This window comes from Odontesthes bonariensis, chromosome 21, assembly GCF_027942865.1.
Source record: "Odontesthes bonariensis isolate fOdoBon6 chromosome 21, fOdoBon6.hap1, whole genome shotgun sequence".
Classification (NCBI taxonomy): Eukaryota; Metazoa; Chordata; class Actinopteri; order Atheriniformes; family Atherinopsidae; genus Odontesthes; species Odontesthes bonariensis.
Window position 1 is genome coordinate 26,101,311 of NC_134526.1, and position 22,310 is coordinate 26,123,620.

The 22,310-nt window shown below is 41.7% G+C and overlaps 1 protein-coding gene across 7 annotated transcripts in view; it reads left to right on the top strand.

Annotated features, from left to right (window-relative positions):
- The first annotated feature begins 427 nt into the window (after positions 1-427).
- nfixb (nuclear factor I/Xb) overlaps positions 428-22,310 on the top strand; it is a 155,621-nt gene continuing 133,738 nt past the window's right edge. Inside the window, exons 1-3 of one of the 7 annotated variants that reach the window (XM_075453594.1) lie at positions 428-1,533; positions 13,258-13,341; positions 21,025-21,060. In XM_075453594.1, the coding sequence (XP_075309709.1) occupies positions 1,531-1,533; positions 13,258-13,341; positions 21,025-21,060 (123 nt within the window). In that variant the 5' untranslated portion in view covers positions 428-1,530. Of the gene's footprint in view, positions 1,534-13,257; positions 13,342-17,171; positions 17,674-21,024; positions 21,061-22,310 lie in introns of those variants that run through there. The other 6 variants (XM_075453606.1, XM_075453596.1, XM_075453599.1 and 3 more) reach the window with 6 other exon arrangements.

Consider the following 22,310-nt stretch of genomic DNA (forward strand, 5'->3'; position numbering starts at 1 on the left):
CACGTGATCTAGATCAACTCTGATCAGAGTTCAGCCTCTTATTTTAATGCCTCTCTTACAGAAACTCACGCAGCACGAGTACGTTCAATAAAGTCTTTGAGCCAAGACAAACGGTGCTGTTGGTGAACTGTGATGGAAATGCATTCGGGTTTATGGTCCACAGGTTAAAGCTGCAGGTTCAATTCTGCCAGCATTTTCAAATCGGCTCCAACAGCACGCAGCACCTTTGGTCTCCGAGGTTTGAAAAAAAAGAAAAGAAAAAAAGACTACTCCCTTTCATACACTCACATAAAAATAGACCAATAAATAAATAAATATTTATCATAACCTCCAACCTCCGCTGCCTCCCCCTCCGCTCCCTCCCGCCCCCGCCGTCGGCCCCGGGCTGCCCCTACACTGTTGCCGGTGAGAGCCACTAATCCCCTGCGTCCATGGTTTACTCTGAGCCCGTATTTAATTCCTCTAAACCCCCAGCTGCCGCCCTGGTTACTCACTGAACACGACAGACTGTGAACCGCTCTGGTTATTAATAATTCACCAGCCCTCCGCTCCGCTCCGCTTCTCCGGCCGCGGCCGCAGGACCCCGCACGTCCTTGCTGGTGCGTGCGTGCAGCCACGCTGCGTTTTCACTTTCCGCACTTGTTTGCTTAATTTCAGCTGCGCAGACACGGCGCGGCACAGCTAGAGGCACCTCTCCCTTCTTCCTTACTTATTTTTATTGTCTTTCTTTTTTTTAAAAAAACATAGCCTATATTTTTATTTTTTGTTCAGCTCAGATCTACAATCGCCAGCTGGTATTTGAGTCCCGCTGCTGTTGTTGCAACATCCGCGTTGCCACATGGTGAGTTTCGCCTCAGGCGCTCGTCTCTCCGCAACTTTCTCCGGACACTGACACTGAGGAACAGGTGGAGGAGGACACGGGAGCACCGCCACGTATCCCAGATCAGCAAAAAAGAGCCGGGCACGCATGCATGAAGGGGAAAGCGCGCGGCGGCGTCCCCCTCTCTGCAGGAGCAACAGCTGATCTGGTAAGCGCGTAAGCAGCAAAGAGTGCAGGCTACTTACTGTCGGTGCACGGCCACACTCCTGCTGTCACTCGGGCTCAGACGTTGACTGTGTCGGCGGCGCGTGGCGCAGCGCCTCGGTGGACATTACGGTACCGGGACAGATCGCGAGAGAGAAGAGCGCGCACCGCCAGGCCACTCGATTTTTTTTTCATGGAACTATCTCCTGCTGAAATCGAACATAAGAACGTCGGATGAGGAAATCGACTCTTGGATTATACCGCTCCTCTCTCCGCTGCCTCGACTGAGGAAAGTTGCCTGCAAATCCTCTCAAAAGAGAATGTTTACCGGGCAGCAGGCCGTGTTTTAGGGCTCTTTTGCTTCCGGTGCGAGGCCCAGCTGAACAAGAAAACCGAGCACTTTTCTCTCTCCCACACACTTTTTTTTCTCTCTTTTTTGGAAGCCGAACTTTTTTGAGAGTGGAAAATGGGTCTCTGAGTGTGTTGGCACAATTCCTCACACCACAATGGTACGTGCTATGTAAACCAACAATTTGCTCATTTATGCAGTCAGCTTTCAGGCTCAGTGTTGTTCGTAGATTTAATGATAAGCAGATTCAACTTTTATGTCCAGTTAAGTGAGCTTACTTATAAGAATTGTGTGGATTTACTTGTAAGTAACCGAAGAGTGTGCCAAGTCCCTCCACTAACCTGAATCTGTTTACTGCCACATTTAGACTCCTTTTGATATGGTGGTTATTCTTAAATAAGGGGATTTGTCTCGACATCGTGCTTCATGAACAATATCTCCAAAGAAAATACAGTCCATCTTATTTCAGTACTTTTTTGTGTGTGTTGCCAAAATTAGCTAAACTCTTGTCTAAATGAGCGTCCAGCCCTGTCAGTTCACCACCCGATGCCTGCTGCCGCGGCCCTTTTATCCACATGGAGAACACGATTCCTCTCATTGGAGTGGTCCCTGAAGTGAGCCAGTCTGTGCACTATTAATAGCCACGCATATGAGACGCGCTATCGCGTATCATTGAGGGTAAGCAGCTAATAAAGAGGCGTATGTAAAGCTACATTGTGACACGTAAGGGGCCCCCCACAGCCCGAATCCCACCTCAAACAAAGCCTTAAGTGAGGTCTGAAACGTTTTGTCTGCGCTGTTGATTTGTGCGTAATAACGCACCGCAGCTCTGACCCATTCCTTCATTGCGCAATAGGTTTATTTGTGCAACTCAGAGAAATAAAAAAAAAAAAGCAAAAGTTGCTTATGTTTGCTCTGGGGGCATGGTCACTTTTAGTAGTCATTTTGCATGCATAAAAAAAATGAGATTTTATTTACCTTTTGTTTGTCAATATCAAAAAAATATATTTTTGCTGTTTTGTCCCTATGTTTCCTCAACAGGATAAAGCCCTGTGCAAAAGTCTTGAGCCAACATTCATGTCTTTATATATTGGGAGGAAAACAGGAAATCTGTTCAGCGATTAATTGAGACGTGTCCAAACATACATAGAAATACAGTATTTTAGGTAAAAACAGAGTTTCTAAAAAGTCAGTGTTTGGTCTGAGCACCTTTTATTCTCCAACACAGCCTGAACCCTCTCAGACACGCTTTCTGTCATTTCTTTAGTCTTCAGGAATAGTTCTCCAGGCTTCTTGAAGGACATCCCAAAGTTCTTCTTTGGATGTCGGCTGCCTTTTGTTCCGTTCTCTGTCAAGATGATCCCACACTGCTTCAATGATGTTGAGGTCTGGGCTTTAGGGAGGATTCATCCCTCCATAAGACCTGTTGCCACTGATTTTCAGTCCACTTCTCGTGTCATTTGGCATCCCTCCGTCTTTTCTCCCTGTTTCCCTTCCTTAAGAACGGCTTCTTGACAGCCACTCTTCCATGGAGACCATTTCTGATGAGGCTTCAGTGAACAGTAGACGGATCAACTGAAGGTCCAGATGCATCTCTCAGGTCTGCGCTGGATTACTTTCCTGTTTCTTAAGAACATCACTTTCATACACTGTTCAACTGCTGTGTATAGTTTATTTAAGCCTGCCACTTCTTTTTGACCTCCACTTGTCCAGGTTCATCAATTTTTTTTATGAAATACTGCACGCCACGGTGAAATATGCCAAGATTTTAGCAAATAAGCTCTTAGGGAATCGTTTTTTGGTGTGAAAATACATTTTCACATCTGTCAAATGTGTTATCTTTATCTTTATCAGAAATGCCTTTAAGGGAATGGCAAACAAGTTATTTGTCCTTCTGTCAGGCTGCTGGTTACAAGGTGCCTAAAGATACAATTTTTCAAAAATTGGGTTATTTGCTACGTTGTGTGATAGTTGCCTTTTTGTGCCTCAAATGATTCACTGGCCAGTGTTAAGTGACTTAACAAACAAACACAAGATTGAAATGAAAAACATGTTCCTCAGAAAATAAGGTTTGGACTGAAAATGAGTGAACAAGCAGCCAATGTTAAAAAAAAAAAAAAAAAACTTTGAAAAACTTTCACTCCGGAGAAATATTAAGACCACTTGAAAAGATTTACAAGAAAACCTGGCTTAGTGGAAGCAACAACAAAAAAAAAAGCAGGGTTGGCTTAAGACTTTTACGCACTTTTAAGTTTAAAACTTATTAATAAAACGGGTCTGTTTGTGCAAAATTATCCCATCCAGCTCAAATGTATCCTTGACCCTCAGATGGATTCTTTCTTGGCATGAAATGACTCAAGTCAGGCAATAGTTAGAAGAACCTCCTACATACAACCTTGAAGCTTCTTAGATACCAGGAAGGCATCTTATTTGCACATGAATGAAGGAAATTATTAGTATGAATAATTATTTGTTTACGAGCATCCTAGCTGACGTGGCAGCTGCCCAAAAAGCTCATCAGTAAAAGTGATACGGAATTCAGGACATGCCTCACATGGGATTATTCCAACTTGTTATTCTCCTACTTGCAGCAGAAACTCACCTCCTTTTTTTTTTTTTACTTTTAGAAGGGATATTTGTGCCAAACATTTTAGTTGCATGTTAGTTTAGTTAGAATGCACTGGAGGCATCTGTCAATCAGTGTCAGGATACCGTTAGCTTTCCCAGCCGACGGCGATCCTCCTCTGATGCGCAAAGAAACACTGAAACACCACTTAGATGATCTTTAACAATGGATTTACACTTTATAGATGGCAACCATATTTTTCTGAAGTCATCATAGAATGAAAACTTGGCATTTTGGATCCCACATTCTGATTAAATATATATTGGAGCCTCCCATTAAGCAATTTTATTTCTGTTTTGATTATATAGGAAAATTGTAAGCACATGTGTGACCTATTGGAAGATTAGCTAAATAAAAAAAATCTAATCATACTCTGTAAATAGTTATGGGTAACTCTATCTCAGGTTTTTTTGATGTGTGTGTGTGTGAGTTTGTGTGCCCGCCACGTGATAATCAGACGAGCGGTTTTCCAGTCTTGCACGATCCCCCTCTTGGATGTTGCTGCCTGTGATGTCATCCCTCACTGTATACAGAATATTAAGCTATTATGTTTGTCCCAGCCTTGACGTTTCCTTGGAAAAATAAATAAGGCTTGCAGCAGGCTGTAATAGCTTATGTGGCGTGTAAGCTTTTGCTAGTTTAAAGATGGAAACTCTGATATCAATCAAACGGCATGATGTTGCTGAGCTCAGACGGGCTTGTCAGGTTGATTGGTTTTTAAGCTGCTGCATATTAACAGGAGAGAGGCTGTGGGGGATACATCAAGGGATGTAATCATCTGATGCATTCAGCCTCTTTGAGGTGACACAAAAAGTTAAGAATGTCACCTTTGACAGTTAAAGTGCCTGTGCAGCAGAGGCAAAGACACACATACATGCAATTTAAAGGATTCTTGGTGAGGTTGAGCTTGTGTGGAATTTGTGGCTTCACTTTAAAATGCACCACATGTTGTCAGCCTGAAGCAGATCTGGACTGCAGGCGGGCCAATTTAACACCTGGACCAAACTGATTTTTCGAAAGTATTTAAAATTTGATCGGACCATGGAACGGTTTTCCCCACTTCCCTTAAGATGGGATGGCGAGAAGATGGCGGTACTTGTTTAGCTTGTTCATCTCTGGCTTTTTCTTTGTACGGTAGGGTTTTAACTTACATTCCTGAACACACTGACAAAATGTGTTCATGGACTGTGTTTTGTTTTTGTTTGGTGTCCATCAGTCTGTGCAGCTATTTCCACGACAAAACCATATCTGTCTTTAGTGCAGTTCTGAGGGCCCAAATATCTCAGCCAGTTGTTTACCAAATCTTCCACAATTCTCTAAATAATTTCATTATCTTTGCAATTTTACATGGAGAAATATTCTTACACAGTGAAACTTTTGTTTTGGAACATTCTTATTTATGATTTTTTATTTTTTTTTTCTAATTGAACACCTTGATTCTTTTGTTGCCTTCTTTTGTTGAACTGGACAATTACCATAAAAGCTTATGCACAGGTGTGACCTTATTAGTTCTCCATCAGTTAACCGGGTTAAAGTTATACAGTTGACTTGAAATGTTGCATTTTGATTGAGTATATTTTGCTCTGAATGCACGCAGTTAAAGGAGCGCTGTGACACAGGCCGATAAAAATCTAAAAAAAATCCATTAGAGGTGGCAGGAACCAACACCAACACTTACACTTACGTTATGAGAAAATAAAAATTCATCGTGGTGACCTCTGCAACATTGTGGTGTGGATTGAAGATGACAGTTATGGATGATCTGCAGGTTCTTTCTCATGGCAAAGAAAAACCCATAAAAACATCCAGCCAAGGGAGGACTGCTCACGGGGACGAGGGCATATCATTATCCAAGTCTACTATAAAAAGAGGATTTCACAAGTGTTCATCATGAGTTTCAAACCGTTCAGTAGCCTCAAGAATAAAAAGGCTTGATTGGACTTTAACATCTGAGAAGGCCAGAAAAGTGACGACATTCTTCGGACGGATGGAGCTAAGATAAACCTGCACAAGAATAACGGAGAGAAAAAAATGTACAGAAAAAGCTTGAAACAGCTTATGGTTGGCAGCTTACAGCCTCACCTGTAAAGCACATGGAAGCTAGGCTCACTGAAAAGTCACATAAATTCAATCGATTTATTGGTGAGCAAACGTAAATAACTCCATAGTCACACAGTGTCACAGCAGTTTTTTTTTTAGGTGAAAAAGCCCACAATTGGAGGTTGATGGCGTTTGAGGATGGTGCTACACACCGAACTGCCAGGTGTGATAGTCTCATCCGTACTATTGCCATCAAATAAATTTACTGTCAAATGTTGTATTGCATTCACTCACTCTTTCATTGCAGTTTTACACATTAAAAACTACTTGGTTACGATAAGGTAGTTAGGAAAACATCATGACATGCATTAAAACTGACCTTCTATTAACACATCACATCGAACCATCCTCTTCCTGAATTTCTGGCTTACAAGTTCCGCATACTCAGCTAAAAACGCAAAGATTTTGTCTTCAGCAGCCAGAATAAAACCTTTTCTGTCACAGGACCACTTCAGATTTTTTTTCTTGAGACTGGGCTGGAGGGCATGAGCATGCACCACTGCCAAAAGCACCTGGTCAACGCTGTTTAATGATCAGGCACAAGATAGAAGCAGTCGGACTCTGAAGTGTATCAGGATGTGCTGCCTGTTCAGATTCAACCAAACAAAACTGTCTCATCATAAAACGTGTCGTACGAAAGTGTGTCCGCATCTGAAAGACGAGACCAAAAAGGCCCAGAAATTTCAGATTTTTTTTTTTGTTGCTTGGTAGTGGGCAGCTTCTCTGATGCAAACCTGTAACTATGCATTTATTAACATCTAAACCTAACCGTGTGTTTTTCATGCCTAATCCTAACCAGCTGTGATTTACAGCAAAGTAGAAATGTGAAAAGATGCTTGATAATATTGGGTCAGATGGAGGAACCAATTGTTCTGTTTTATAACATTTATTAGTTGTGCAATATTACATTTGTTTTTTGGCAGTTCAACAGAATCGTAACCACATTACAGTTTGAAATGGAAAACGTAGGTGTGTAAAATTTCTGAAGGGCAGACATAGAGATATATTGACTTTGTAGCCCAGTAATTTGGAGTAATTTTCCAGTTTTTGTGCTACATTTTACACTACCTTTTTAAAATTGTAACACGCCTAAAATGTTCAAATACGTCCCTGTACAAGACATCGGGTAATGGAAAAAGGTTACAGTTTCACAATCTCTGGACCTTATTTGTGACAATATTTATTATTATTTTGGACACTGGGACAAAATGTCTCACATTTTCTTTTGAGACTGGATAGTCATTCCTGCCATCATGAAAGATTTCCAAATTCAAGAGTGTTGACATACATTCTACTAATACATAACTTTTAATCAAAGTTATATTTGTCCCTTTTAATTGAAAGAGAAGAGCACTCGCAATGGCAGCGAGGAAGCTGCCATATGCTGTGAAAAAAAGGACATTTTCTTTAAAAGCAGAATTTCTCAAACTTGCTCCTGGAAAGTCTGTGAAACCAGGTGAAAGTGGCAGACTGCTACTTATGATCCCTTTCTATATTTGATGTTTTCAAAATACTGAAATTATATGACTTCATTACTTAGTTGAACAAAGAATCTTGAACTGAAACAGACCCTCTTCCGTATGAGGAAAGTTCTTCTTTTTTAATGTGGAACTGCATTACTTTATATTAATCAAGCTCAGCCGGATCATATACCAATCCTAACTCTTCAATCTCATTTCTAGTCCTGGCTCATTAACTTTATTAAGACTTAACAATCACATGGATTGGTTTCACAAGACACCACAGACTGCACGCCAGCAGTGTAACCCAATAATTTGAGTCAGCTTAATTACGGAAGGTGTTTGTATCTCCTGCCTTTAATTTAAAAAAAAAAAAAAATCTATATATTTCCTCCATTCCCTCTCCTCTTTTGGGCCTTAATGAAATTAAAATTAGAGCCAGAAGCATAATTCATAAAACAGGTTTTGCAAGCTATTTATCAACGTAACAATATTAGCATATATGTTAAATTTTCAACACTTTTTTTTATTTTTGTTTTTAGCATTCGTAACCAGGTTAAGCATTCCTAATAATCTGGCACCGAATGGATCGTACTAAATTGAATGCCGAAAGAGAACCAGTGGCAAGCCCCAGAAACATTCTTAAAAATCCTTTCGAAACACACACACACACACGTGTACACACACTCTTCTAATTACCGCCTCCCCCTCTCCCTGCCTCTTATTCTGCACCTCCTGAGATGCAGGTGTAAAATATCACATTTTTCCAGCATTTCTCCCTGAGGTGACGCTGGCTTGGACTCACACAACGTAAATTTCCCCTTTCATATTCCCCCACACATTTTTTTCTACAAACAAGTTCCCCCTCCCATCTCTCCCTGCCTTTGATGTGCTTGCCACATCTGCACAGGTTTGTTAGCTTGTTACCAGGTGAAGAATGAGGATACAATTAAGGCTGAATGAAGTGTGGCAGGGAGGGATGTCAGTTATGTTTTGCAGTGGAAGAAAAGTCTCTGATATTCTTGAAAGTGTTGAGCTCATGGAGCCGATGTTGCAAATGATTAGGACGGTAGAGAAGAATGATCAGAAGGCTGTTAATAAGTGACTGTGAAGATACCCGCCTCCTGTGGATTGGTGTGTATCCAGAAAGATTGAAACCCAGGTGGTTTCTGCGCTGGTGTGTGTCTGTGTGAACAAGACAATGAGATAGAGGAAAGAGGGCATTATGTATATGTGCTCCGATTAATCCATTTGAGAGGCAGCCAATTTAGGCATCCATCCCCCTTCAGATGTGACTTATATATTTGTGGCTGTCAGAGAGAAGTGAGCCGGCAGAGTGCAGAAGTACTGTACTGATCATCAATCTTATTTACACTCAAAAGTTCTGCAACATGACACTAAGTCTGTGCAAGCCTGCAAAAGATTAGTCAATATGCCAATTCAACAACCTATAATTATCACAAAAAAAAAATAATGCAATGAAATAAATCTTTCCAAAAGAATATCTAAATGTTTGGTAAGTGTACAAGGCTTCGCACAAAGCCTGGATTCATGGCGAACCTGGCTCTAATTAAAGTTTTGAAAACACGCTCACTAACGCAGTTGATTCTCACAAATGATAAAACCGCCTCTTTTTTTAATTCTTAGGGGAAATTTAAAAGAAAGTGGTCCGGATCCGTACAGCACGATGCTTCCATTGCCTCCGTGCTCCACCTCTCCACCTTGTTTTAGAAAACTTTTTTTTTTTTTTCCACAATCGTGCAGACAAAAGTTGGATGTTAAACACATCCAATCACAGCGACTGAAGCCTTTTGTAATGACAGTGAGACACTAAGGGTTTAATAAACTATATAGTTAGGGTAGTCAGCTTCCGAAGGAGTTTGAAGTTATATTTTATCTGTACAATGTTGTATGTCACCCATTTGTTTTTGGACTGCTTTTTGGCCATTTATGTTTGCCTTTCGTTTCTTTAGTATCTGGAAGTGACCATGTTTTGTTTACAGAAAGGGCGTTAAGTCATGAGCTAAAGCTAGTGCCAGCTTGGCTGGCAAGGCACATCCATAATCTTTATGATATTGCAACCCGATCTGACAGCAAAACATGATATAGTCACGGAAACACAAAAACCTACTGAATCCTGTCCACAAGCAACATTTTAGGTTTCTTTTCTTCATACTGCTGAACATAAAAATAACTCCTTAGACATAGTCAAAAACTACTGTTGCCTTCTTGTTGCCTTAAGAAGCTACAAAGTCTACATTTGGAGGTCAGAGGCGTTTGGGATGGAGCTGCACAAACAAACGACTGTCTCAGCCACTGGTGTTTTAAAGTGACTTTACTTGTCATATGAAAATTCAGTCACTGTTCTGTTGCTGCTTAACACATTACAAACTACTTTAACTATGGTTAAGGTTAAGCATTAACAGCCACATGGTTAAGGATGGGAAAACATCATGGCTTGCGATAATAATGAGCAGCATTTTTCCTAAATTACTGGCTGTCGATTTCCATCCCCATGGCTGAGAATGCAATCTGCCCAGTTACACTGAATGCTGTTTCAAAATGAGATTTTTTTTGCCTGATAAAACTGGATATCAGAATCTTTTAGGGTCTCACAATGAATCAAAACCGTATTAACCAGCCAACACAGCAATGTGTCTGTGGAAAATGTATAGTCTACTGGCAAGTTGCAAGAAATTATGGGTAATCTGCACAGTGAGTTCTCTGGTGAATTAACCTCTTAGTCTGTCTCAAATATGTCAGTCAAATCAATTAATCCCTAAAACATCAATCTGTGCAAATTAATCAGGCTGTGATCTTGAATACTTTCTAAAAAGACCATATACACTTAAAATAAGGGAAAGGCATCAAATTAGCTGACTTCTGACTTATTGGAGCCAGAGTTGTTCATGCAAACACCCAAAGTGATACAGCACTAAAAGTCACTCAGTATTAGCCTAATTTTTCTGAGCCAGTGTCGATGTCCAGAGTCAGAGCCAATGTCCATCATTCATTAGTAGATTTTTTTTTTTTTTTCTCTCTTTGGACAGAGCTTTCTAGTTTTAATGTTAATTAGCCACCAAGGATTCTGTATTTATTAGCCAAAAAAAGGTTGGTCCAAACAGAGATGGATTAGCACATTATCAGTGTGTGCTTTCAAATTTGCTGGTGATGCCGAATCAAATTACTGCATTGCCGCTCTCCTTTACATACACTTATCAATTGTGCTTCCAACTCAGTACAACTCTTAAGAACGCTAAAAAGTTTTCCAGTTCTCAGTGGAACTACAGAGTTGGGCAGAAACGCTCTGTGGGTTTGTACCTGCAAATGCTCATGCAATCCTTTGCTATAAAATGGAAACTCTGGCAACTTCAACGGCATTTTTATAACTTGATTAAAGTGTTTTTTTTCTTCATTTTTTTAAATTTTTAAAAATTTTTTTTTACAAAATTGCAAATAGACTAACTTTTTAAATGATTTAATTACCCCATATATAAACACATAATATGACCTGACCTGTGACATTGACCAATGCCAGCTGTTTCAGTCACTAAAAAAGTCAGCATGCAAGACAACTCAATATCAAACGATTTCTAGAGCTGACTGTTAACCACACAATGCTGTGGAACTGTTTTAGCTTTAGAACAGCCGTATGAATTAGGCATACGCTGCGTGCATTCAGAAACTGACATAAAGGGAGAAAAGCGGCCATTAAACATTCAGCTTCAAACAATGCCCCTGACTGGGCACTGGAGACAGGCAGAAAGATCTAGACCCTTAATTCTTTGACTGATCCGTATTTCATCCTTTTCTTTAAATCCAGTTCTTGGCAACATTAAGACTGAAGTCCACCGTCTGTTTAGTACAAATCATTTTTCATCTCTAAACAACTAAAAGTTAGAAACAAGAGGCAGCTAGAACTACCAGTATGCCACATTTTATGCTACTCTGTGATTATCAGCAGAGTAAAATATAACCCTCAGCTGGACTGGCCAGTTTAAGAGCTTAACAGAAAGCAAAGGGTGCTTGACAAGGGCATCATTTAGTGGGAAAATGGTTTTCCTCCAGTGTTTCCCCACATATTAATTGTGACATGCCGGGAAGTTGGGTGCCGAGGCTGAAAGCCACGATTGGTGTTTTCCCAGTCACTTGGATGATTTGAGTTCTAACTTTGTTTAACTTAAGTTCTAACTTTGTGTGTGCACGCCACATGGTGCATGCAAAACTTATTGTGAACAAGAAAAGCTCTGCTCCAAAAAAAACACTGTTAGTCTTGTGCTAATCAAGCAGCCTGGGACCTTTTGCCACAGACACTGAGTGAAATCACACACACAGATGTCCTTCCTGTGTTACAGTGAAAGGGAAAGGGAAAAGACTCGAGCTGTAACCTCTCATTCTGAAGGATATGAATAGCCCGTGTCTCCAGCCGCAGCTCGGTTAGCCCCAGTCTGGGACTTATTATAGTGCTGTGTGTTTATGCATGTGTCTCTGAATGTATTTGTTCAAGGGCAATCCCATGTCAACCTGTGCATTTGCGTATTTGTGTGCATATGTAAATGCTTAAACGTGCTTAAACATGCTAAAACCCCCAGAGCTGTTTATCTCACACACCAGTTTAAACAGTCGAACTTTTCGTTTTCTGGCTTTGAGCAAAGTTTGTTCCTGTTTTGGGTGCACGTTTGTTTCTGCTGAAGGTATGTTGGGGAAATAAGATGGTAAAGTTCTGGAAAATAGGATTATTTACCTACTTCTCCTAAATCCAACAACTAAATATAAGACTCAGAGTACCATTGTGAAAAAACTTCTTAGCAAAGTTTAGCCTTCGTCAAACAAATTTACATGATTTCCAGTATAAACATTCAAATTTAGCCTGGAAAAAAAACTATTCGTACCAGCTTAGACTCAAAACTAATAACCACCGGCTAGCGAGCCAGGCAGAACTCCCACCCGACCCAGATCCTCACTCTTCAGTTTCCTCCCATCCATGTCGTCTGGCCTGGCTGTCTCAATTGACTTCAGAACTGCCTCGGATGCTCATTCACAGCCTCTGCTGGTGCGTCTCTCAGCATACAAATGACCTGTGCTGAATAGAAACAAATACTTAATCTAAACACTTTAGCCCGGCAACATGGAGCCTGTTGTCTGGCCTGTGTTTGTCTGCATGTGGACGGATGTATGGCGTTTGTATGCGCGGGTCTGTGCCGAATGTGTGTAGTATGTAACTGCATGTACGAGCATGTGTGTGTGCGTGTGTGTGTGAATGATTGTGCTGAATCAGTGCACACTGATTCACACTGAAAAGTGACCATGCAGGTGAAATAGCAGAGACAGGAAATGCCATTGTGTTGGAGTATTATGTGCGGGTATGGCAGCTAAACACTTTGCTCCCCATTCAAGTGGTGATGACTGGCAGGGCTGGGCCGGACCGGCCGTCAGGCCTGCACAGCACATGGGCACAGGCCGGCAGCGCACGCCGCCAACTATGCGTGTGCGTAAGCATGAGCAGAATGTAAAGATGAAAGGAGTTATCAGGTGGTGGGACATGCTTTTTAAGTAGGTCAACAAGGTGGATGAGGAGGATTGTCATGTACAAAGTCTCCTTTTTGCAGCTTTGCAACAAGTTTTTCTGTGTGTTTTGAGTTCCCTGATTCCAAATAAGCATAATAAATGAATTAATTACTGTTGTGTTACATTTCAGGCAACCGAAACCTTTCTGTTGAACGAAGAACCCTCCAGAGGTCCTGGGATGCCTGAATGTTTTGTAGTATCAGATTCATACAGGGTATGCTTTTATTATTATTATTATTAATTATTATTATCATCATTATTATTTGGTATGTTGGTCTTAAATGTGTTATTGGAGTCCTTACTCAAAACTCCTTCTGTTTTTAAGCTCTTGGTAATTGTGCTACAATCATAATGTCATTCACAGCTCCCTCTACTCAGCTGCAAACCATTACAATTATTATTTCCACTCACACACACACACACACACACACACACATTGAAGAAAAAAAAAATCAGGGCATTTGCAACTTTACCAAAGCACCCTCCCTGGCTTGCTGGGGAGAAGATGACAATGTTACACAAATGTGCCTTGTCGTATAAAACAAAACAATTGAAAAGTCCAAGAAAGTGGCCATCTTTTTTTTTTTTAAGAAGTCCACCCAGAGAGCTGAGTAGATTTAAAACAACCACTGTGATGTAAAATGGTGATGAAAGTACAGAGGTGAGGATTAGGAGGGTGAGAAAGTCCTGGTGGTGTTGAGGGGCTGCGCACGGCTGAAAATGGGATTGTTAATGAGGTGGGAGCCACTTTTAAAGGCTCCGGGCTTTGTTTCCCAGAGTTAGGACCTTCGCCAAGTCTCACAGAGAATCTGGGTTGCTACAGTGTATTTGGTGTCTCGGGGTACAGACATGAACCATTACGGCTGTAATTGAGTAGCTGGTATAGAAGAGAGTTTTGGAGAAGGGGTTGTATAGTGTATTGAATTCCAGGGGCAGTGAGTTCAAGAACATCCACAGGAGGGTGTCCACTTCCATCTTCTCACCAGGAAATCTCCTGTTTGGGGCTTAGTGTTGTTTAAAGAGCATCACAACGCCCTCCATTTACTGTGTTTCTGTGTCCTGCTCAAACTGAAAAAAATATATATTTTTAAATTTATGGGAGAACTGAGTGGAGTTATGAATTTTAACACCCTTTTTTGGAGAATGGTGAGGCTGTAGCTGTGGAGAGCTGGTGGGGTGTGAGCAGGTTTCTGTGGAGAATTTTCAGAGGTGTGAAAGGTCAAATAGATTTGATAAGAAAAAAGAATAAAACCTGTCCTTTTTTATTTCTTTTGTTACAAATTGAGATTCCTCATCTCAATCTTTGCGTTTACAATGAAATATTCCAAACTAGACAACAAAAACAGAATATCACCTCATCCAAAAGGGGAAATTACACTGTTGCAGTGCAAAAATGAATGAGTGATGATTGAAATGAAAAATTGAATAACTAATACATCAAAAGAACAGGAGCAAACGGTCGTTATCACTAAAATAGCCATTATAGGGAATCAATGTGAAAGGCTATTGCTGTGGGCAAGAATAATAATAACAGGAATTGTTATTTCAGGAGAGCTGAAGAAGCCTCTGACTGAAGACACTGTTGTTTGATGTGTAGAGGGTGTGCAGTGTGGCCCACTATGTTGAGTAGCTTTTGCAACATTCTTCTTTACACAATCTGCTCTGGGGGCTCCAAGGCAGTCCTCAGCACAGAACTGGGCTTCTTTAGTAACCGTTCAAAGTCTTTAAGTCACCAGATGTGTTTCTATTTCCATCTTTGATTTGTATTTAGAGGATGGTGTTCAGAAAAGGTGAATGGAAAGTCTTTGGCCAAAAAAAACTAAAACCATGAACCTGTTTCGAAGAAGACTTAATGCACATTAAGATTTTGTTTTTATTATCATCTTTAAGCAAATATTGAATCCACTGAATTACAACCACAGGCAATGTAGCCCACCCCACCACCCAACGATGCAGCCTAGTTTATTGGCCTCAAATCAGTTAAACAAAAAGAAATCTGATTCCCATTACGTTCGCTGCCATTTTAAAAAAATCGCTTCAAATTTTGTTTTGTTAGTAAATGGAAACCTGACCACTGGCTGCGTCTAATAATCCGTATTAGGCTCAAAAGTCAAGTTGGCCTGTTTCAAGTGTTTTGCATGAATATGATTTTTGCAAAGATATTCTCTCTTGCTTTTATGTCAGTTCATTTAAACGGGGGATCCCCCCCACATTGAAAAGGATAACTTCAAGCAAAGCCCTGCATTTGCACTATATGTAAATGAGTCGCTGGAGGCGACATCTGCTCAGCCGAACAAGCCAACCACACCATTGCTTATCTCCTCTTTCTGCTGTATTCCATCTCCTCCCTCCCTTGACAGGCAGGTGTGATATTAACACTGGTTGAAGTGTGTGCAGTTGATTCAAATTTGCGGTTTTCCCCTCATCCTTGAATAACCTGTTTTGCACATCCAACAGCCCAAAGCGTCCCTGCAGCAAATGACAGGGCGGCTGCAAAAGACCGTAAGGAACAACTTTTATGATTACACCTTCATAAAAGGCCATGGTTCTGATGTGACTGTGCAACAGCACCAAGCTGGTGGGTGAAGTTGTTACAGGGCTGGCCGCTCTGGAGCAGTGGGAAATATGTATATTCAAAGCGTGTGAAAAACCAGCGCCACAGCAGACCCACCAACCATAGCATATGGCTCTACCATGTGTTACTTAATGAGAGATTTACTCACACAGACCACTAAATGTGTGGCTCATTTAAGGAGCCACGGCAGAGGAGTGTTTGCGTGTGTTGCATGCAAGTCGACTCTATAAAGTAGAGGAGGGCTGTGACCGCTCGCAGTAACCTTTTGCTCTCACTTAGCTTTTAATGACAAGCCGTGAACGTGAGCTGAGAAACAAAGAGAATCCCTCAAAAGTCGCCGGCAGTTGTTATGACATTATTACACCTGCCAGAAAAAGGGAACCAAAGTGTGTCTTTGTGTGTGTTGTAGGGGTGTGTCCGTGCATGTGCTTTTCATCTCAGTCACGTATCATATTTATAGAGAGGAATGCCGGTGTTATAATCTCGCACGGTGACGAGGACAGGAGGCTGCAGTCTTTGCGGCGTACGTACACTCCTGACCACACACTGTCTCCCTCGCCGCCTGCGTCTCTGGCTCGCTTTTCTGGCCTCGTGCAGTAATTGGCCACACAGAGCCCAGATCTCTTTGTTTTCGCCTGCAGAGGCTTGCGGTTGAAATGCACAAGCAGAGGGCCTCATAAATCTGTGGGACTCCAATGTCAGACCTAACATTTCAGCTCTTCTCTCTCTTTTTTTTTTCTTTTTCAACACACCGTACCTCCCCACCGTACCATAATCAGAACCTGGTCCAAAGTTTGTTATTTTATTATTATTACACATATTTATGTGTAATCATCAATGTGTGTGTTTGCGTGTGCGCGAGAGACTGATGTAGTGTCTGTTCTCCCACACATCCCAGTTAAGTATTTTGATTCAGCTCAGAGGCTGTGATTATACGTCTGTCTTCGCTGTTTGCTAGTTTTCGGCTTCATAGTGAACGCTGCAGTCGCTGTTTGGCTTGGACTCACTTCACTGGTTTCTGAGCTACAGTTGTGGCTTCCAGACTGGGTCAAATATGGTTCAGTAAATAAATAGACTCGACTTTACAGCCGTGATGAGGAGATGCATTGATTCAAATGCCTGCAAATGAAATTCAAGCACATAATCCAATGCACACTTTAGCTTTTAATGTGTGGGACTTGAGCGAAATCCTCCCATCAGAAGCTGGAGTTGAATATTTTAGAGGTTTTCATGCAGCTGAACACATAAATCCGTCTTTGTCCACAACAACCATTAATAAATCATTTTCTTTTCAGTCTAATAAGTGGCGTCCTTATATATATGAGAAGTCTGCACATGTCTCAGTATAAAATTATTCCCTTTTTTTCTTCCTCTGATCCCCTTTGATGGTGCGTTTACGTGCTTCCTCCACGTCAAAGTGTAACTACAGATCCTCTGAGCGACTCATCTGCCTTCTGATCATTATTTGCCTGCTCATAACACGCGGTGCACGGGTCAGTAAACGCAACTAACGCATGGCATTGCCATATGAGACGCAGGGAACTGCGGATGTAGCCTGTGGGCAGCTTGCAGGGTCGAATCCCGACCGAAGATTAATCAAAAGGGGAGATTTATCTCATTTCAAACTCTGAACATTTTTTTTTTCTGCGACAACACCTGGATTTTTTTTTCTTCTTTTTTTTCTCTCTCTTCTCTTCTTAAAGATCGTATTTCAGGAGAATTAAAAGGAGAGCGATTAAAGTCCCGCAAAGGGGAGAGAGGGGAGGGAGACTGAAGTTTTTTCCCTGAAAGTTTGTGCAAGCTTTCACTTTCTAGGCGGGGTTACAGTAAGCTGCAGCAGCATGGAGTGAGAGAAACAGGACGGCGAGCGATTGCAATGCAGCACTATACCGAGCTTCCATCCAACTTAAATAAGCTCTCCAATCCTCCCTACTAAAAATAACCATGTACTCCCCGTACTGCTTGACACAGGTAAATTCTCTTCTCTTCTTTCATTGTTTGGGTAGCCTACAGCGGGAACGCCGGGGTTATTATTTTTGGTTCTTAATTCGCTGCCTCTTGTCTATTATTTTCCATATGTCTTCTGCTTTGGTTCGAGCGTTGGCTCCCGAGTATGACTCGAGTCTGAAAGTTCGCCTCAACTCTTCGGCACGCTCGTCGCGAGTTTCTCCCGCGGCAAAAAAAAAAAAAAAACTTTCTAGCGCGTTTGCCACCGCACATGCTTCAGGAGAGAAAATGGCGCTTCTCCCGAGATGAATTTCATAATTCTTTTTTTTTTTTTTCCTTTGGTGGTGGTGGTGGTGAAAGAAAAAGAGGAAGGAGGGGAGCCTGCTAGAGGAGGAGGAAGCGGCGCGCGGGAGCATACGCGGGACCGGAGTTAAACATAACCGCCGTTAAAATTTTTCCAGGAGTTTTTTTTTTTTTTTTTTCTTTTTCCGGGGCCGGTCAGAGGAGTGTGAGCAGGGGGGAAGCAGGGCGCGCGCACGCCGCCGCCTTTGGGGCTGCTTTCGTATGGGACGGAGTCCGGGAGAGCGAGGGGTTGGAGCCAGTGGTGTGTGTGTGTGCGCGCGCGCGTGCGTGTGTGTGTAATAAAGAATGAAGGACAGGGACGATGCATCCTGCATCTCCATTCTGAGGTGGTGTTTTTTTTTTTTTTTTTCTGGAGCTCTGCTCCCGCTTCTTCGCTGTTTCCCAAGTTTTTTTTTTTTTTATCTTGAATGCAACACGTGAGCACTTGCAGTTCCAAGTTAAAAAGAGAAGACACTGGTTTCATATCTCCTGTAACCCGTTGTGTGCGTGTGTGTGTTCGTGTGAGTGTGTGTGTGTGTCCCTCCTCGTGAACTCACTGTCGGCTGCACTGAGTGCTGGTTTGTCCCGTTACAGTAAACTGAGGCTGATAATGGAATTTGTTTGTTATGTTAAAGTAAAAAGGCTGCAGGCTGGGACTCTTCACCTCACCTGGCTTTTGCCTGCTGTTCAAAAGTGTTAAAAAGCTTTTTCTGTGAACTTTAAATGTGCACAACATTCAGCTCATATTATTGTAGTTATCTCCTTGTCGCTGCTATTGTCGTGCTCTCAGAAATGACTCAGAATTAGTTCAATTTTAACTTTCTTGGTGAGTGTGTCTGTGGTGATGTGCATTGAAAGGACTCCAGAGGCCCCTTGCCATTGCCTTTGACCCTGAAACGGCACCTAAGCTGCAATAAACATGAGTTTGTTTGATTGTTTTTTGGTTGTTTTTGACGGTATTGCAAATCTTTTTCTCTGGTATTTCCTCCTTGCGTTTGTGAATGACAGCACCCTGAGATATCTGCATCCATTTTCAGAGGACGAGCAGAGGGAGCCAACCTTTAAACAAACTTTTCAGTGCACTTTCGCAGCCTTCCTTTAACGTTCCAAATCTCTGTCCTCGGGCTTCACTGTCCATACTTCAAAATGACATTTTGTACTTGCAGCATTTTCCCATTTAGGGCCTTGTTTTTGTTGTTTTTGTGTCTTTTTTTTAATTTTTAATTTTTTTACCTCCACGTTTAAGATTCCAGAGATACCCAACCGGTTGCAGTGGCCTTCCCTGTGTTATATGCAGCTGCTGGAAGTCTCACTCCCTATAAAGCAGGCTTGTTTATCCCTCATTGGCTTCATCTGACAGTGGGCTGCCAGGGGCCTCCGTTTGATGTGTAATTCAGTCCTGTTTTTTTTTTTTTTTTTTTTTTTACACTGGTTTTATTTAAGAGAAAAGAGTTTTTCTCCCATCCTGTGACAACTCTGCTACCAGAGGCTGAGAGGGTGTCCTCAGCTCCTCCCGGGCACAAGTCAAGTCTGGTTTCCATTTGAAAACATTAACAGCCAGGATCATAATGTCGGCCTCTTATATTGACATGAGAAAGAGAGAAGGGGGTTTCCTTTTTTTTGGACTTATTTTCACTTTAATTCTTCATTTTATGGACGGAACTATTAAAGGCCACTTAGTGTGCTGACTTTAAGACTGAGGATAAAGCTGAGCTGGTAATGGAAAGAAAGCGGAGAGAGGATTCCATGCAGGACTCGTTTTGGCTTTGTTTTTCATGTTTTTCCTCTGTTTGTTAGATGTATATTTTCTTAAACGGCTCTGACTTCAGAGCGGGTGGCCACGTGTGTCCCAAGCAAGCCTTTTGTCAAACATGATGACTTTATCTGCGATGGATTAAAAAAAAAAGTATGCCATGGCAGATTAACCCCTAAAGAAAAAGGAGCTTTTATTCGGCAATATACATTTTCCTTGTTTTATACCTAATTGGCAACAGAGGCTCATACAGAGCAACGGCACCCATGTTGCACATCATGGCAACTCACAGTTTGTCACTGACTGAAAATGATGGAAGGTGTTTGGAGCAGGAATAACCCCTCATGCTGTTTCTTGTCATTAAAAAAAAAAAAAAAAAAGAAGGAAAAGCTGCACCCTTATGTGCAGAAACAACTTCAATCAACAACTTTTCTCACTACACACACACACACACACACACACACACTTCCAGTATTCCCCTGCAGCTCTGTCTGCAGATGGGGGAAAAACGACAACAACGGGTTTTGTTAATTTAATTGCGTTAAATAAAAAGAAAATCGACTTTGGACCTTGAGTTTGACAACAGTTGTAAACAGTGTATTATTAACTGTAACAAAAGCTTTGCTGAAGAGGGCCACTGTGATGGGATGTGAGTGATCACGGAAAGAAAAGAGGTGTGTGTGTGTGTGTGTGTGTGTGTGTGTGTATGTGTGTGTGTTTACTGCGTGACTTCCAGTGTGTTAGGAATGAGGACGGCTTTTATTTGAACTTGGGTATGTTTTTGATATAGAATCATATGCGCAGCTGTTGCAAGAGACACGGATCCCAGTTCAGCTCTCTCTCTCTTTTCTGCATTTAGATTCACGGGAAGGCACTCCTCAGAGCCTGTAACCAAAATGGAGCTCAAACTGTTTCACGGGATTTTCTCCATATTTTCCATTTATGACGGGTGAACAGTAAATGTTGCGCTTTTTTTTTTTTGTCGGTTGTGTTGCTCTCTCTGAGACGGCAGCGTGCGCTCCCAGCAGGCCACCATGACGCAGCACAAACTCAGTGGGGAAAGGAAAAGAAAGACAGAAAGAAAAACACGCACCCTCTTTGGTTTTATTGCATTCATACATGTGTTCAATTCTTTATGCAGCTCGTAATTAATGTTGTCAACTGAGTCTGTTTTCACTGGTGCGCCGTTTTAACGTATTCCTTCCCTCTGCCCCCCTTTCTGCCCGCCTGGACGCTGACCCCTGCTCTCCTCGCCTCTTTACACCCTCTCAACACTAAAGTATTACCCTACTCACCTTCTAAACAATGCCTTAGTGGTAAGTGCTGTTTAGTCCCTATTTATTCCAGCATTAGGTGTTTGTATGTTTTTTTTTTTCCCTTTTCTTTTCCCATATTCCATCTTGAGAAAGTGTTCTTTATGCTGCTCCTGCAGGGCCGCTGACCTGCAGCTGGAGTTCTGATCGTGCAGCGTCTTTCCCTCCTTTTTTTAATAACGAACTTAGGGAAAAGTTGCTCTTATCTTGATATGTATTTTTTATTGTAGGCAGAAGGCTTTTTTTTTTTTTTGTCTTTTCATCGGTGCGATGCAGTCGTGCTGCAGCTCCGACGACGTTGTGTTGTAAATGTGCGCACAGGAAAGCCACACTGTGTGGAAGACGAAACTAACATCTACGTGCATTTAAGGAAAAAAAACAAACAAAAAAAACTTAAATGATTTGCGCCTGTATGTAGATTCAGTTGACTCAAGCGGCATCACGCTGCAACGCACCGCACTTTTCCCTCCCTCGTGCAGCATCTGATCAGTTTTGGCGCAGGCTAATTATCGGACAGATCCTGTTCTAATGCTTTAAAGCACCGTCTAACATTTTTGCTTTTATTTTATTTTATTTTTTTTCTACAGTCCTGTGCAAACATGTTGAGCCACCACTCAGTTCTTTAATTGCCAGGAAAACCAAGAGATAGGTGCTTAGATTTATTAAAACATGTGGTAACATAAACAGAGTTTGTGCACTTCTAACAAGTTTGAAAGTCAGTATCTGATCTGAGCACCTTTATTCTCCAACACAGCCTGAACCCTCTTAGACAAGCTTTCTGTCATTTCTTTAAGTAGTCTTCAGGAATAGTTCTCCAGGCATCTTGAAGGACATCCCAAAGCTCTTCTTTGGATGTGGGCTGCCTTTTCGTTCCGTTCTCTGTCAGATAATCCCACACTGCTTCAATAATGTCGAGGTCCGGGCTCTAGGGAGGATTCCTCCCTCCATCAGACCTGCTGCCACTGATTTTTAGTCCACTTCTTGTGTCATTTGGCATCCCTCAGCCTTTTCTCCCTGTTTCCCTTCCTTAAGAATGGCTTCTTGACAGCCACCCTTCCACGGAGCCCATTTCTGATGAGGCTTAAACTAAAGAAATTGGAACAAATGATGCGTCCTTGTGACAGGCTGTCAGTAATAAAGTGCCTAGTAGACACAACATTAGTTCATCCCTTGAGTTAGATGCCCTTTTTATACTTAAATGATAGATTAGTATTAAGTGCCTTAACAAACCAAACAGACATACCTTTGAAAAT